This window comes from Anser brachyrhynchus, assembly GCF_964034855.1.
Source record: "Anser brachyrhynchus genome assembly, chromosome: 3".
NCBI classification, from domain to species: domain Eukaryota; kingdom Metazoa; phylum Chordata; class Aves; order Anseriformes; family Anatidae; genus Anser; species Anser brachyrhynchus.
In genome coordinates, this window is record NC_137696.1 from 77,811,618 (window position 1) to 77,829,847 (window position 18,230).

Consider the following 18,230-nt stretch of genomic DNA (forward strand, 5'->3'; position numbering starts at 1 on the left):
TCCTGTTAAGTGCTCCCATCTACACCCTCTTCATTCAGCTTTCATTAGTCCTCCCATACTGAGCCAATAGAGGCTTGGGTGTGTGCACGGCGAAAGGACATTTCTGGAGAACCCACATACTGCTGGCATGCACCTATGCAACGTTAGGGTGCTATTTTCCTGAGGAAATCATGTTTGCCCTAAAACTTCTTGCCAGCCTAATCCTGGGTAGGGAAACCGAAGCAAGTTTCTCAAAATACATGTTGGGGTGTTGGCTTATGTGGGAATCATCAGGCTTGATAAACAGCTTCTGCTTTCCCCTTTGGGTCAAACCTTTCTTTGCTCTTCCTGACCTGAAGCTTGGGCTTTGGTTATTTTGTGCTGTTAGACAGTTGTGCTTCATGCAGAGCATGGCTGCATGTCAGCAGTAGCTGCAGCAGATCTTTCTTTGTCCAAGGACTCCCGTGGCCACCAGATGTATCTTTGTCCTTAGTGTGTGTGTGTGAGAGGGGGTACCCCATATCTACCCCAAAGATACCATATGGTGTTCCTTATCGCTGTCTGTAGGAGAGGAGCACCCCTTCTTGTGCTAGGGGCTGGAGGTAGGGCCCCAAATGGAGCAGAAGCACAGCAAGAGGTAGAGGCTCTCTGTTACAGCAGTGCCTCTCTGCAGGAAGGTGGGCTCCTCCTATGTACAAGCACTCAAAAGGTAGTCTGAGAAGTGCTGTAGGAAGGCGCTGTAAGAGCGTGAGCAACAGGCAAGACATCAGGCTGGGATCTGTGTTTTTGTCGGAGACTGGATTTTTGCCCGAGCTGGATTTTGTCAGAGACTTTCCCACTGATTGCATGGGTAAGTCACCCCTCCTTGCTGTGCCTTTATTTGAGCATCTGTCCAGCGAGGGCAGTGATTCTTGCCACCACGTGCAAAGCCCTGCTAAAACTGACAGAAGAAAAAGAGCAACATGATAGAAAACTACATATTATTACGATCGATATTTCCTGTTCAAAGCACCACATAAACAGCAGCTCAGAAATTTCAAGCCCTGAGAGGGCAAGAAAAATGTTGTCTTTTTTTTTTTTTTTTCAAGTACTGGGACTTGTTTAATCTTGTCTTGTTGTATGCTATGAGGAACAGGGCTCCTGGCTTCACAGCGCAGTCAGAATAGATGGTTTTTATGGCTATCAATAGCTTTGGCTCTCTTCAGTGTTTAATTACCTGCAAAGGCCATTTATTGCCTCATATATTCCTCTGCCATGAACATCATCCTTTAAACAATAAATAAAATATTAAGGTCACATTTAAAGAAGGAGCAGAGGAACAGCACAAGCCAGCCATACACAGTGAAGTCTAATATCAAATCTTTGTCTGGGCTTCAGGGAGTTTGATCTGAAGCTTGCAGTGAGGCAGGAGGGTGAAGGAAGGAGGACATCAGGAAGTGGTCCTGGGGGGTCCCAAGGGCAGTTATACAGTTTGGGTTTGGGCCCTTTAAACCCAGAAAGACTAAAGAACAGTACACCAAGGGGCAAATCCTGGCCTGACAAGAAGAAAGATAAGAGATGAATGGGAGAAATGAAATTTACCTGTAATAAAATTTGCCCGAACTCTACAGAATTGACAGAACTGGATAAATTGACCTCTCTGACCCTTACGGTGTATGATTACTGTTTGTTAACCCGCAAATGAAGGAAAAGTCCCCTTCTGAACCTCAAAGTTTATAAAATTGTATCTTCTTGTGGAGACAGAGGCAGGAAGCTGTGTGCAGATCTCCATCCAGCAGCCAGCCCAAGGGCAGGCCTCCTTCCCTCCCGGCTGCTGTACCTCTACAGTCTTGAAGGAGTGGAAGAAAATCCCCCATTTTGGAAAGGCTCCCTTCAAAGCCAGGTGGTTAAGCACTCTGCTTCCAGCTGTGGATGAGGAGAAGCCCAAAAGCCCTTCTGTCCTCCAGCCCAGGATGTTCTCAGGGCCATGGTGCAAGAAGTGGTGGTGCTGGAGATGGCCCTGGCAGCAGCTGTGCAGGGTAGAAGAGGGGAGCTAGGCTATGAAATGAAGTTTAGAGAATGAAAAAAAAAGAAATAAATCCTTTTTTTTTTTTTTTCTCTATCAAAGGGTATGCGTAAGGAAAGTGGATGAAATGATGGGCATAAGTGCATGAAGCACGATGGATGAGATGATATCCACTACAGAAAAAACACCCCTGGGTATAAGCATTTAATTCAAGCCTTGCATGCTCAGTCACGTGGAGGAAGCATAGATGCTCTTCTAGAGCCCTAGTCAGGTAAATCGTGTGACTGCAACTCAGCTTTAGCTTCAGGTGTATCTTTAACTATGCTTTAGCTGGTAATGTCTGCAGAGCTATATTATTCCTTTAGGAGATATCTGAAATAAGGAGTCCAGTCTTTGATTTAAAGTGGCTCACATGAAAGTCGAAACATGAATTTCCATTGCTAAACTTGTAAAATGTTGATACAAATATCTGCTATCCACTAAATCCATATTCCATGCAGTCAGATCAATAGGTGTAGCACAGGTAGCAGGCCACGACCGATAGTGAAAAATGCCAGGGAGGAGAAAATGATCCTCAAGGTCCTGACCTTGTGCCGGTTCAAGCCGTGCTAGGTAAGTTTGTTGGGAGCCACAAGCAATGTGTCAACGTGTGCTCTGCTAGCCCACGGAAGCTGCAGGCAATTTGGTTGTGTAGCGTCTTGCTGCAGGGCTGCTGTCACATCCAGGGTGATGGAAAGCCTGGCATTGGCAGTGCAGGGGATATGAGAGTTGCCATTTTCATTGCACAGGTTTCAAAACTGATTTTTTTTTTTTCCAGGCAGCTTACTAAATTTTCCTTGGATGTTCTTTATTTTTTTTAGCTCCATTTTTCGTCCTCCCCCACGTTAGCCTCTTTTTTAACCTTTTAGATTAAAAGCTTAAAAGGGTCTTCTTCCTTTATCTGTCTTCATCTATCTTCTGTTCCAGTCTTTCCTTTTCCATTTTGCTTCCAAATAAATGGAAACCCACACGACACAACTTGCATTTCCACTTCCATGGAAATAAAACACCCATTTTTTCTTGAAAACTCTTGGTCCCGGTTTAATCAACAGTGCTCCCCAGGATTTATTTGTTAGCAGTAATTATACAGACTACATCAAAGTGCCTTTCGGAGAGTAGCAACATGCAGCATCTGCCTGGAGAACATTCATCTGTTGGCAAAACGAGTTCAGAGCAGATTAAAGCAATTAAGAGAGAATCAGAAGCAAGTTGCAAGGGGAGTCCAGCTCCAAGGGGAGTTGGGTGCTGGTGTTGGGACGGTGCAGGCGGTGGGCAGCAGCGAGAAACATAAGGTGCAAGGTGATGGGAGCACTGCTAGGAGCTGGGCAAGGGATGATGTCTCCACCTCTCACTGAAAATGAAGTGGAGATGCGGGTTTGGGGAATCACCAAACATAAAGTGCTTATGGTGGGCTTCTTCGTGGATCTGCGAAGGGGAAGTAAAGCCTTAGGGCCAAGCTGTGTTGTGTTTATACCGCAGAAGAAATCCCAGAAGAAATATCAGAAAGTCCAACTGAGCAACAGCATTGGGCAGAGAGAAATGAAGCACAGACTTCATAAGAGATCTTACACCTGTGTATAGACACATGCACAGGCCCATACTTTATATGTGCTCTACCTAATTACTGGATGAGGTTATTAGTTATTAATGGGTAAATATAGCTTATTTTTGCAGTTACTGTGCTTCACTGTAGACATCTCATATAATATATCTCAAGTAATTTTTTTTTAAACACATCGCTGTTAAATATTTTAAGTCAGTGCTAACCATACAGTTCAGGGAGACTCATCATGCTGATAACAACAGAAATGCATTCAGCACTTTATCTGCAGAGAATGTCAGCACACACCGTGTTGCAATTTCCAAATAACGCGGTCATTTTCATACAGTCTCTTCTATACACAGCTTTTTGTGACTTATCAAGGCTGATTTATAAGCATACAGGGTGCTTCACAAACTGCCTGGAGAGAGGAGCAGCCCCAGGTACTGTTGGAAGCTGGAGGCAGAACAGATGGATGGCAGCCTCTCGCCTCCCTCTGCCAGTGCAGAACTACTGCTACGCTAAGACACAAAGCCTTGCAACCCTGATAAATCTCCTTTTCGTGAAGTACACCCTGTTGGAACATAAAGGTGAGGGAGGTGGAAAGAGAATGGAGGAGTGGTTCTGAAATCACGAGGAGGAGACCAAAGGAAGACTTCCTAAAGGCTGGGTCCATATGTCACTGAAATCCCTTCACCTGCACTCACGGGTTTTCAGTACTTAACAATTTGCCTACACTGTAAGGTAGGACTAAAATGTCTCCATTGCGACACAAGGCACTTATTCAGTCATCCCCAAGCACTTAAAAAAAAAAATCCTCTATGGGTTATTTATACACACGAGCACCTTTTATTATTAAATCTAATTTATTTGTCAGCAGCTAGCTTGCAAATTTACTCTACCTTTTTACTCGGTTTGGACAATAAAGCCATGTTGATCTGTTCCCAGCCAGTTTCATTTCCTGGTTCTACTGCATTAAACACAATGTGGCTGTTGTCTAGGCTGCAAACACTCAGGGGAAATTGTTTAAATAATGAAAAAAAATTGCCTGAGCTGAAATCCTTGTAATCAGGACAACATTGGGTTTTGCAAAATTCTCTAAAAATTTCAATTCTTGACGTTAACTGACTGGCAGCTTCTCCCAAGGGGGTTCTGCATTTCAGTTCCCAAAAAACGTTAGCAGCTGGGGCATGGCGAGGTGATGCGTGGTGCGGTAAAGCCTCAGACTGAACCCTTGAGGATTCATGGCAGGTTTTATCCCCACAGTGTGATCATGGTTTCAGTGTTCAAAGCGCATTTACAAATGGATGAGGCTTATTTACATCTTCCTGTTCAGATTGACGAGTACCCTCTTTTCTTCCCCCACAGATGCAGTTCCCCCACGAATGCTTTCCCCTTCCAGCCAAGCCATGGGGTCCTTGCCCGGCGTGTGCGTGCAGCAGAGCGGTGCTGAGGCGCCAGGGGAAAGCCTGCTAAGGGGTGACCTCATGTTTTCATCACACTGCATGTCTGGGCAGGCGGTGGAGCCAAAAGGAAGGGGATGGTGCTGTCATCCCAGAATAAATCAAGGCAGGATGAGCTGGAAAGTCTTAATCCATCACAGGAAGCTCTTATCTTCAGATAGATGCATGTAGGCTCAAGCTACAAGGCAGATAAGGTGCATGGTCCGTTTCCGACTGGCTGGAAATATGCGAAGCTGCTTGGCAGACACAGAAAAAGTTATTTTTTTAATCTTCTAAGAGCTGATGTTAAAATAGAAGATAGCAGTTCAGAACCAAGGCATATCTTCACGCTGTTAAATACTACTCCGATCTCTCTGCTCCCTCCCTCTCCAGCTTACACTAGATTGAACTGATGGCTAAACTCACCTGAAGTGGTTGTTTCTGCATTTCTGCTTTGGCTTTTTGTGTTTTTCCCAGTTTTACTTGTCCTTACATGAAGGCTGAGATGCAGGGTTTCTAACCCTTGGTAATTGGAGCTCATTAGACAAAAATGTAGGTTTTTTTTGGAAATCGTCCTTGAAGATCACTGCTTACAGGGACCCAGAATGTCTGGCCACTTGTGCCAAGCTTTGTAACTAAAGACAAAAAGACATGGCTGTGTGTTGTGATGGAAGTTTTACAGGTCATAAGGCTGTGTTTCCACTGGTCTCAACTAAAGGAAAAGAAATGCAGACATTTAGAGAGCCTGTTAATGAGAACCAGAGGAATCTGATTGTTTCTCTGGAGAAACGTTGGAGTGAGAAACTGCCTGGTCCAGAACCTGAATCTCCTTTACCCACTTCTTGGCAAAGGCAAATCAATAAGCTGAATACCAGGGCAGGAGTTAAATGCATGATGCTGGCCAGCAGGACTCTCCCCAGCTGCTGAAAATCATCCCCCCTGCTCCCCCACGGCACCCACCCTTGGGCAGGGAGCTGGGCAAGGACCAGGATGTACAAAATAGAGGGAAGGTAAAAACATATAAGCAGTCTCTCGACGGGACTTTGTTGCTGTGGTTAGCTCCTCTCAAAATGACTGGGAGATGAGGCAAAGCTGGTCCTGGCAGGGGGAGAGAAGATGTCTGGGGAAGCTATGATATCATGCTGCTTAAAATATTGAGTTCACATCTGGTCAACCCATTATAGAAAATATATGGTAGCACTTAAAAAGGTGCAGGGAGGGGTCAGAGGGCAAAGCCCATCACTAAGTAATATTGGGAATAAGAGATGAGAAAAAAAAAAAGGAACAGTGGGGCAGAGAGAGAGAAGAAAGAAAGAAAGAGAGAAAGAAAAGTTTTATATTGACTGTGAAGAAAAGTTAATGGGGAATTGAATTAGAGCTAATACAGATGGTAGAACATTGCAGGTGGTGGAATATGGTTATGGAACAACACAGAAGCACTAGTCCAGAAGTAAGGGCTGTTGTCCTAGGAAGCTACCAATGTGTGAAACAGGACCCCAGCTATGTCAGCACCCCACAGGGCAAAGAGGGAGGGTGCTGTAGTAGGTGTCCTTGCTGGGAAGGGCAGTGAAAGCAAGGTGTCTGTCTGCCCTCCGTGCATCCTCCCAGGGCGAGGTGTGAGCAGGAGGTACCCCATGGTAGCTGCCCCTGTGCAGGACGTGACCCAATAACTGTGAACGAGGCCCCTGGCCCTAGCTCACTGCCCTGACCCCAGACTCTGCTGTCCAAGCAGTAGTTGAGGGATGAACCCACAGAAGGTATCAGGAAAGGGAAAGCCAGGTGAATGAAAGCATGATATGGGGAGAAGGTAGATGCCTGTGGAGGAAATGGCTATGCAGGTCAGCAATGCAGGAGGAGGGAAAGCAGAAAAGGGAGACATAAAATAGCTGGTAAAATAGAAAAAGGGTGAGGCTGCTGGTGTGGAAAGCTGCAGAGAGGAGAGGAGAGGAGAGGAGAGGAGAGGAGAGGAGAGGAGAGGAGAGGAGAGGAGAGGAGAGGAGAGGAGAGGAGAGGAGAGGAGAGGAGAGGAGAGGAGAGGAGAGGAGAGGAGAGGAGAGGAGAGGAGAGGAGAGGAGAGGAGAGGAGAGGAGAGGAGAGGAGAGGAGAGGAGAGGAGAGGAGAGGAGAGGAGAGGAGAGGAGAGGAGAGGAGAGGAGAGGAGAGGAGAGGAGAGGAGAGGAGAGGAGAGGAGAGGAGAGGAGAGGAGAGGAGAGGAGAGGAGAGGAGAGGAGAGGAGAGGAGAGGAGAGGAGAGGAGAGGAGAGGAGAGGAGAGGAGAGGAGAGGAGAGGAGAGGAGAGGAGAGGAGAGGAGAGGAGAGGAGAGGAGAGGAGAGGAGAGGAGATGCTGTCAGAATTCAAGAAGCATTTGGACTGTGCACTTAGTCATATGGTCTGAATTTTTGGGTAGACCTCTATGGAGCCAGGAGTTGGACTTGATGATCCTTAGGGGTCTCTTCCAACTTGGGATATTCTATGATTCTATGATTTCCTTGAACACCCCCAGGGACGGTGACTCTACTGCTTCCCTGGGCAATCTGTTCCAATGCCTGACCACTCTTTCTGAGAAGAAATGTCTCTTAATTGTTTTAATTGTTGAAGAGTAGTGTTCTTTGTTCAATTCTTTGTTTTAATTGCTGAAGAGTAGGGGCTTGACGTTTCCCTTTTTCCGCTCACCACTGACATCACTCGACTGCCAGGACTCGTCAGCTATGATGGAGAGAGGCTTGGCAGCTACATCAGCCAGTTCCCTCCGCACCCTGGGATTCATGTCATCAGGTCCCATAGACCTGTACCCGTTGTTTAGATTCATCAGGTGGTCTCGAACCTGCTCTTCACTTACAGTGGGTGGGACTTTGCTTCCCCAGCCTCCATCTACGGGTTCAGGGAAATGAAAGACTTGGGAAGCCCGTCTACCAGTGCAGACAGAGGCAAAGAAGTTGTTGAGTACCTCAACCTTCTCCACGTCTGTCGTTACCAATTATTCAGCTAGAGAAACTTACTCCTAGGATAAGAAATTAGACGCCTATAATTGCTTACACACTCCTGTTTTCACCCCTCAGTCTACTATTTGCACAAATGTTAGAGGTGCATGGTGGCCCTCACAGACTCCTCCTGTCACCCCAGTGCAGCAGTCCGAAGTCCTCTCTTGTGCTCTTCCTCGAGGCTCTGTGCAGAAGGGATGCCACCTCTGGCACAAGGGCTGGGGGATGGGAAAGAAGCACTCAAACCCCTGAGAATTGGCAACAGAGTGGTTTATTGCCGGGACATCTTGCAGGCAAGCCTGCGGGATGTCCATGGTGTTTGGGGGCTCCAAGCTAATGCTTGGGATGGAGCCTGTGCGATGACGAGTAGGGGGCTGGCTGGGCACTGCTGCGACGCTGTTTTTGTGCTCAGATAGCAGAGAGCAAAGACGCGCCGCGGTAGTCCCAGGTCTGTTCTGGCTGAGGTGGATCCACTTCCATCGGTTCCTCCACGTCTGCTGGTGGATCCACCTCCATGGGCTCCTCGGTGTTGGGCAGAAGGCTAAGCCAGTCCTTGCCCGGGACTGCCCAAACAGGATGCCTTCCGTCCGTAAGGTTTCCAGGCCAGAGTGCCGAACCACGGGGTTGTCCAGTTCCACGCCTATGTCCACTGTCGGGTTGATTTCTGTGCGTGGGTCCAAAGTTGCCATCTGGTTTATGGCCCTGGCTGGGTTCCACGCTGTGGTACGGATGATAGGCACGCCTGTGCTCCCTGCGGCTGTCTGCCTGAACCTGCTGCCTTCGCCCCACGCCGCTGTTGCGCCAACGGTAGGGCCGGGGCCTGCAGTCGCTGTATGGATGCCAGGAAGGACTGCGCACAGCCCGGAGTGGCTGATGACCAAGCCCGCCCCTTCTTGGGACAGGCCACACGGGATGCCTTCCATCCAGGAAGTTTCCAGGCCGGGGTGCTGGACCACACGGTCGTCTGCTTCCACGCCACGGTCCCATGCTACTGTTTGCTTCATTTCCATTTGTGGGTCTGACGCCGCCGTCTGTGTTACGGCCATGGCTGGGTCCCGCACTCTGTTGTGGACGATAGGCACGCCTCTGCTCCACGCGGCTGTCTGCCTCACGCTCCTGCCTGCTCCCCACGCCGCCATTGCGCCCCTGGGAAGGCCCAGGCCCCCTGTTGCTGGATGGCTGAGGGGCCGGCCTGTTCCCCACGTCGCTGCGGTGCCAATGGTACCGCTTATAGGGGTCTGTGGGCTTCATGCCAGAGCTCCCTTGGGCACTGGTGTCTGTTGTGCCGCCAGCGCTCTGCCTCTGCCCATGATGCTTCTCCTTCTCATCGGCTGCCTTCTTTCTTGGTGCTTGCGGGGACTGCATTGCCGTCCTCTCACACCAACGAGGGCTGCCTCTCGCCTTACTGCTTCGGGTCTCCTTCCTGCCGCACAAGCTGGCAGTCAGAGCGCCTAAAAGCTCAGCGAGTGGTGGGCCAGTGGCAGGGGTCCTGTTTTATAGGGCCCGCAGCAAAGGCGGGGCAGTGGTGGCCACTGTGACCTCAGCAAGCCTCTGTGATGGAGTGGCCCACGCGTGGCCACAGGCGGCTGTGTTGGGAGCAGCCTGGAAGATGCCCTCATGTGGGAGGAGGAGGAGGGTTGGGGGGGCTGAGGGCCCCTTTTCTGGGGCTGGCTCCCCCGGGCCATTTGGCTTGCCAGACAGAAAGGCTGTCCCTTGGCCACAGGGACTGCCCTCCACCTCCATCCTGTGTCCTGGGTTTAGTGAAAGGTTATATCTGCCCAGGAAAATGTCAGCTAAGGATCATCTTTCCTAGAGATATTCTCTTCTCCATTTCCTGCTTGACTTGCGATTGATCTTCATTTGCTTTCCTAATGGGAAACTTTTTTGTTGTTGTTCTTTCTGGAGTGCCTCTATTCCCAGACAATATGAAAGGTCCCTTGTATGTGTTCTGCATTCACACATGCAGCGTTACATCCACGTGGCACCCTGCAGTGACATACAGATGTACCCCCAAGGAAAATGACTAACCAATTACTTTTCTTCATGCTAATGGAGAAGTGTGGTCCAAAGGTGGTGGATAACCTGACCAAGGTCACCCCAAAGGTCTGCAGCAGCACTGGGAATTGAGCTGCAGGTTCTTCTGCTGACCCATCTTCAGGAGGTTGGCTGGGAAATGTGCAGACTACTAGTTTAACAATCTCAGCTAAAGAAGCCTGAATTTTTAAATTGGGAAAATAGGTGTGTTTTTTGTTTTTGTTTGTGTTTATTATTATTATTATTATTACTATTTTTATTTTTTTCTCCTCCTTTGCTACATTTTAAGGTGTGCTAGATGTAACAACCTTGCACTTTTCAGACCAGTTGCCTGTGGACCATTCCTGGACTGGAAAACTAATTCAAAATGGCTTGTGCATCTCAGGTGGTGTAAAGTTATAATGGAGACTACTGTGCTCAAAGCAAAGGCTCAATACAGCTTTCTCATAAACCGTGCTTTAAAACATCGCATACTAATTTTTCAGTACTGTGTGCCCTTCTGCTGACTACCTAGAAAATAAAATACAGAAGTGCAACAGAATACAGAAGGGCTAAGCTACAGATTTATGAAACTGTTGCATTTTAAACCTCAATGGAGAGTTATGTTTTCTTCTATTGTCTTAGAAAATATGTTTTCCTCTAATTGGTCAAAGTGGGATTAGTATCTGTGAAAGCCATGCACTTTACAAGGCCTTCAGGGAGCTTACCAAATGCAGCTATTTTGATACACATCACTGCTTGAGCTGCAGCTCGTGCAGCTTCTGTGTTTTATAAACAGGGAGCTGGAGAACTATGAACACAGAAAGCTTCCACAGTCTTTTGTGAGCTTCTGGACAGTGGAGTTTGTCCCTCTTGCTGCCTCCCCTGCCACTGTAAGGGCCGTGGGCCCCGTACATCAGCCTTCCCCATGGTCATTCTTCACTCTTTGTGGCTGCTTACCTGAGGGGAGAAGATGTTGATCCAAGGACCAGAAGATAATTCAGGTGGGAAGGGACAACAGGAGGTCTCTGTTCCAGCCGCCTGCCCCAAGCAGGGTTAGCTATGGGATCAGACCAGGGTGCTCAGGGCTTTGTCCAGCTGGATCTAGAAAACCTCCCAGGACAGCGTCTGCACAGCCCCTCTGGGCAATCTCTGCTACTCCAGCGCTGTCTTCACAGGGAAAAGGTTTCTCCTTACATCCAGTCTGAATATCTTATCCAGTCTTTGCCTGTTGGTTCTTGTTGTCCTGCTGTGCACCACTGTGAACAGCCTAGTTCTATCTCATTGGTGACTGAGAGGTGAGGTTGGACACATCTAGAGGTCCCTTCCCTCCCCATCCCAACCATGCCGTGGCTCTGTAGTTGTCTTCACTGTATGTAGCTGATGTAGTTGTCATCACTGATGTAGTTGTCATCACTGCATCCATGGGAGGTGTTTTTGGAGCGTGTTTGAGCCCAGGGTGCCCTCCATTTGGGACCATGGTGGGGGGCTCTCAGGAAGCCCAGCCTGTGAAGCAGAGCCAGGCAAGGGGCAGCTGGTTCACCAAGGGCTTTGGTGCACATGTGGCCAAGATTTTTACATTACCATCCCTCCTCCCCAACAGACTGTGCCCATTGATCCTCCAGTTTCTGCTACTCTGTTAGCTGGGAGACTCTCCAGCTCCTTTTGATTGAGGCTTTTTAATGTTATCTCCTAGCTCGTTAGCTTCCTAATATTGGTGAACATGCCATGTTTTAGTAATTTTTGAGTCTTGTCTGTTCTGGTGACGTCGAGATGGAAGCACCTGGGGGTGCTTCCCACTTCCACTGCTGTGGTCCACATCCCACCCAGCACGTCCTGACTGCAAATGAAGAGAGACATTATAACCTCTCCTCCCCAAAACCACATGCTTTTGTTTCCAAGAAAATCCAGGTGTTTGGCCTGGGCAAGAGCTGCAGCAGTTCCTCTGCACAGTCATGGCTTTTGGCAAATGAGGCTGCATGTGAGGGTGGCCCCAAGCATTGACTGATGCATCCCAGCTAGAAGACGTGGTGGCTCAGGTTGCATCAGCCAGTGCAGTTTTACAAAGCAGCCCACACTAACAGTGAGCGCAGAAGCTGACCAGCATCTTTTAAAAATGTGTGAATTAAAACCCTTAGCCACACATACTTGAATGCAAAGTCTCCTTTTTCCCAGTCTGTGAACTGCCTTTCCTCCTGAGCTTCTCTTGGTCAGGAGGAGATGACTCTGGTGAGTTGCTCTTGTAACGCACTGATTACTTGTGTCATCCTGAAGATCAGGAGCTCTGAAAAGGCTTGCTTAGAAACCTGGCTGTGTGAGGCAATTCCTGCTCCCCCTTGCCTAATGACATGAAAATCACTTTTCAAACTGCCAGAGCACCTTCAGCTTGGGCATGTTTCAAGCAGTAATGCTCTTGGTCCATGGCAACAGGTGCTTCTGCTCCAGTTGCTGAGCCCAAAACAGAGACAGGTGGAACAAATTGACCTGGATTAAGAGTTTTAGGCAGAGTTGGGAACAGAAATTATGGCATCTGATTCCTCATCCTAGTCTCATACAAAACTCCTGGGTGTCTTTCTATCAGGAGACTTCATCCACACAGGTCTTATTTTACACAGATTACCGAGAGAGTCTGACATCAGTAAAAAATCCCGGGTGTCCACTCGCAAATTTAGGAGTCATTTATATCCATAGTAATAAAAGCCGTATGCTGTTTATTTAGCAGGGCTGTTTTAATATGCTGTTTGTTGTTTGGATAGTCTGTATCTTCTTCATATTGTAATCATATTAAAAGAGCATTCTTTTCCTGGAATAAAGAGGTAATGATTCACAAGAGGCATAATTATTCCATGCGGTGCAGGCAGGATGCTACAGAAAGAGCTGTCTTCTTTATGCATAAGAGGCTTTTATTGCAAGTGTTCTACACAGTAATTAAATTCCTTTGAATGAGAAGGCTTGATTGGATTTTCTTTGGTTTACTGGGAGGGGTCTGAAAAGCAAGGTATTTAGCTCAATTGCTATACAATTTTGGCATCTGTCAGAGGCGAGGGAGAAAGGTTCATAGCGTCTGAATCCCATCTCTCTCATGCTTGTGTTATGTTCGCTGAACGTCACTGAATTCAGCTGAATTACACCCTGCTTGTATTTGTGAGAGAATCAAGCTCAGAAACCCCTAGCAGAAAACATTATGATACTAGAACTTACTCAGTAAGAATCCAAATTATTTAAGGGGAAAAGAAGCATTATAAAAGGAAAGTTATTTGTAGTTACAACGGCAAGTGCCCCAAAGTGAGGAAACTTTACATTTACAGCTCTTCTTCAGATCTGATGGCTGTCTGGCCCCAGAGTGGGCCAAAGTTTTAAGAGGGAGCAGCAAGTGAATGCAAAGTCAGGAAACCCTGTAACAGAAGCCTGACACACAAGCCAGGATGCTGGCATGGTGCAACTTTTGTGTATTTGAGTTGTCAGATTAAATCATGTTTGTTTAACATCAACAATTGCATGCAGCCACCAAGGATTTTTTTTTTCATAGGAAAACAGTAAAAATGTAATTTAAAAGGAAAACTCTGTTATATACAGCCTCAACATGTAGTAGCAATGGGGTTTGGGTCTTGCAGCAAAATTACAGCATGAATTCTTCCTGTTACTCAGTAAGGCTACACGATACCTCAGGAGAGTGCTAGCTCAGGCAGGGAAGATGTGCCACACCACAGGGCTAATTTCACCCTGCTCAGATGTCTCTAGAGGGACAGTATGCACAGTCAGGACTGGGGCATTTTCGGCAGCTCAGAGGAACATCATGGGGCAAACGGGAGGCACTTTCCTAATCTGTGGGCTCCCTGCTTGCCAGATGCTGACACCTTGTTTCAGCAGGCCTGAGTGGGAACCTCTAAGGTGCAGGTTGCAAGTATTTCTAGGGGTTGGACCTGTGATTCTTGAGGCTCCTCAACCTCCTCCTGTCCATTAGACCCCCAGCCAAGGGGGCTATAGCTCTGTAAAATAGGTCTGTAAGTGCAAAATATTATACCTACCGCATGTACACAATGCATAAAGTGCAAAGCAGAGGTGAAGAACCAGAGGAAAGGTTTGTAACCATCTGTGATGCCAGCGCCCATCTGAGAAACTGACTCATGCACCTCTGCTTGCAAGCAGACACTTAGGAGTGCTTGTAGCCATCAAGCCTCTTCTCCTGGCAGAACATTGGTCCTGATGGACGTCTTCAGCTAAGAATATTTTCTGATGAATTTTCATAATTGCAGCCAGAACACTTTGGTTTATTACTGTCACTCCTTCCTAATTGCCTGCCAGGCGTTATTAACCTACAAGCTGCCCCTGTCCTGTGGTCCTGCTCTTCTTTCTTCCTTTCAACTTGCATGTTTTTGAAACAAAGACAGAGAGAGAACAATAGCTGCACAGCCTTGCGGGCTTGGTGGTGTTCAGGGAGCACCTTGAAGGAAGTGAAACCTGTCTTTGCCTTCCCACCAGACAGTGGTGGGAGAATATCACACTAAATTGATGACACACGAGTCACACCAAGCCAAAATTTCTCTATCGTGACTCTATCGACTCTACTGACTTCTGAGTGGTTGTGCTTCCTTTTATTGTTTCTCGATACTCAACAAGGATTCCTTCTGTATCTTTCTGCCCCTCCTGTCCAGCGGTCTGTACAGAAAGTTGGACATGTAGCTAAACTTTAGTTCCATTTTCCTGACATTTCTTTCTCTTTCTTGGCTTGCTGAGCAGAAACGGTCATACCTGAGGATTACCTGGTCGATCCTGTGCACATGAAGCGGTACAGCGTGGATCCTGCCGACTCTGCCTTCAGTTGCATGGGCTCCATGTACGCCACGCGGCAGAGTCCTGCAGATGGACGTCCTGCTGGAGGCTCCTCTTCCTCCTGTAGCCATCGTCCCACCCAGACGTCTTCAGGGGGGTCCTCCTCCACTGGCCTGCGGCACCAGACCTCCAGCCCAACAAGGAACGGGACCTACCCTGAAGGAAACAGAAGTGGTAATATAATATCTTCCTGTTACCAGTGCGTGTTACTATGCTGGTGCCATGCTGGAGTCTTAACTCATTCCCAAATTCCCGGGAAAATTAATAAGGGGCGCCTGGATTGACATCCACACAGACAATGCATGCTTTCACTTAGAAGGAGAAGTAATAACTTATGTAAACACAAAATCAATCTGTTCATCATTAAGTAAAATGGCGAATGTTTTCTAATGCTGTTATTAATTATGTAAACATATGTATTATGTATAATCGAGTGGCAATCAAAACTGCTATTATCAACTTACAGATATAAATATTAATACATAAGGCATTCCTCCCCAAGATTGATACAGCCTGCAGACAGGTACCTGTTAATGGTACAACACCAGCTGTGTACAAGGTATGGTGCAGAACAAACACAAATATTGGTGTCTACCTCAAACAATTTAGCAAAGATTTTGTTTCCTAGCTGCATAGCCCACCATGCCCCTTTAATTATGAACCAAGCCAGACTTTACTTGAAAAAAGATTGCCCACCAAAACATATTTTTAGAAATCATCCAGCTTACTGCTCAAGGCTTTTTTATCCTTTGGGGAAGCAAAGTCGCAAGAAGTTTATCTGCAGATTCAAGGGATGCCATGGGAACCACTGCTTTCAATAACCCTTCCTCTGCCCTCTCTTTGTATTTTTGTCCAGTTCTCCTGATAGGATTTAGGTTTGTTGGGTCATTCACTCTGTTCTTCAAGTGCACTCTGCTGGTGCAAAGCCTTCTTAAAATGGGGCTCGGTGACAAGAGTAGGCTTCCTTCCAGGAAAACTCGTTTGACAGATGAGGTGAGGGGAGCAAGTGGGACTAAAAGGGCAACCTGGTGTAAGGCAGAGCAGCTCAGAGGACAGGGTGCACACAGACAGGCAGGCAGAAGTTCACGATATCATGGGAAAATTGGCCGTGGCAGTGGCAAGTGTGGTTTCTAAACCTGGGTTGTATTTGCCCTTCTCCAGCTTACTGCTATATTCCCTGTTAGCAATGATTTTTTCACCCCCACAAATGACCTGGGTTCATCAAACAGGTTAGGTAATTATCTGAACTTCTGCTAACTTTGTCTTTTTTTGCATTTTCTAATTTCTCAATTAAAAGGTCCTTATCAGTAGTGATTTGAATAGTGTCTTCACCCCTTACTAATTATTCAAACTTCGTTTATGCATTTTTCATCTTGAAGGTAGATCTAACAATGGAGTTGAGTGTCTCAGCCATTTTTAAGTCATTAATTTTTTCCCTTCCTCATTTATTAATGGAATCTACTGTCACTCTGGGTGGTTCTTTTTTGTTTTTGCTTTTTTTTTTTTTTTTCCTCTTGCTGAAGCCTTGCTGCTTCCCCCTAATCCTTTTGTCTAGCATTAACTCCTTATACTGTCTTTCTGCCTTGCATTTCAACTGGAGACTGCAGGTGATTCTGCAAGGAGCTAAGATTTAACTATGCTTTGCACATTTTCAGCATCCGAAAAATACTGTGGTAAAATTCCTGTGCTTTAAAAATATGCTGTGTGGAGAAAAGCATTGGTATCACGGGTTTGAATCTGTGTTCAAGAGACTGAGGTTCAAAAACAGGGCTCCTTAACTTGGTCATCTGCACTACTTTCCCTTCTTGTTTCCGACTGTGAATGTCACTCTTTCCCAGACTTGGCCAATGTCTTGTGCAAGCTCATCAGAGTCATAAGTGGAAAGCTAAGCTTCAGGAGGCAGCTCTATCTCTCTTATTGTGACTCCCCCCAAAATTTGCAGTCTTTGCAACATGAAAGCCTAAAAGATAGCAGGTTATTTTTCCAGAACTAAACAAACAGGAAAGTCATAGAGGGCCCATGCTATAGGCTTTGCAGGTTTTATATTTCCCTAGCTTGAAACATATTGCAGCAGTTTGAGAAGCAAAGATGAGAACATTGCTTTTAGACTGGACGCTTGTGATGTTCGGGCATCTTTGAAGCAGCTACAAGTGACTTCAAACTGTTAGATATGGTATTTTGGGATAAAAGGACTTATCCCAAAACTGTTTAGTTTAGTTTAGTTTTTGTTTGTTTGTTTGTTTCGTGGGGCATGGTTTTGACACTTGCAAAGACTAGCTCATCTAGGACCTCTGGGATATTTGGCCAACTCAACAGCAATGGCTCCCTAAAGCTGACAGATATACATTGAAGACCACCAAAAAAATGTTATTAATATCTTGATATCATTTGTAAGTATCAACAATTTTTTAGACCCAGTATCATCCATTGTACATTAGGGTCTGCACATACAGGTACCTGCAATCCCATACAAAAATGGGGTTGCTGTCAAGGTCTCCAACAGGAGGAAGGGCAATCACCTGTATTCCAGGTGCTCTGTGCACCTCTGTCCATCAGCACCAACAGCCTGTGCATGTTTGTACCACCACCATCCCATTGCCTCTGAACTTCTCAGCTGCTTTCTGGAGACTCCAGCAGAGGCTCCCGCTGCCCATGGCAGGAGCTGGTTCCTCTGAAGCAGAGGAGAGCGGTTTGTTCTTGGCTAAGGCTAGGCAGTTTTCAGTGGCTGTGATTTGTAACACAGTGACAACCATGAAGTCAAGGTGCCCACAGATTTATTATGGTGTCCCTTCTAGCATTAAAGAAACCGCGCTGCTTCTAGGCACAGCCTGGTTTTTAATCCTTCTTTGTTTGTGATAACATCGGTTCCAAAGCGCAACTCAGTAACGCTGGAATACCCACCATAGATTTCTACAAAGCTTCGTCTGCTTCTCCTTAAAGGTAGAGACTGTATTTATTTTTTTTTCTCAGCTATCATATTTTTCACCTACTGTGCTCCTTCTACTTTTACTGGCAATCCCACCCATTTTAAATATATACCTTCCTGAGACTACCTTGGTGCAGCTACACTGGAGTGTGATTACCATCTTGGCAAAATCTCTCTTGCAAAGGTCTTAGGAATCTGCACCCTCACTGTGATGCTTCTGCATGTGTTTTTCCTCTTTCTAGGGACAATTTATATGCTGCTGAATCATAAGCGAACAAAGATGAATAATTGGTGCATGCCAGTATCTGTTCTAATCCTCCTCAGTTTGCATACTCACAAGGAAGGGATAGGCAGGACTCATTAAAAAGAGGAAGGATTTCTCTCCAAAACCTCAAGCCAATCTTCTTTATTTAACGGATATTTTTGAAAAATAGCCTGCGTTATTTATCAGGGTGTGCAAATATCATGGAAAA

General features: G+C 46.6%; 1 protein-coding gene across 5 annotated transcripts in view; it reads left to right on the forward strand.

The window, feature by feature from the left end:
• The window catches only part of SCML4 (Scm polycomb group protein like 4), a 92,937-nt gene that overhangs the window by 34,673 nt on the left and 40,034 nt on the right, over positions 1-18,230 (forward strand). For all 5 annotated transcript variants that reach the window (XR_013949220.1, XM_080586985.1, XM_080586986.1 and 2 more), the window contains one exon: positions 14,739-15,005. Coding sequence is in view for 4 of the 5 variants with exons in the window: in XM_080586985.1 (XP_080443111.1) it covers positions 14,739-15,005 (267 nt within the window). In the remaining variant the exon portion in view is untranslated. The remainder of the gene's footprint in view (positions 1-14,738; positions 15,006-18,230) is intronic.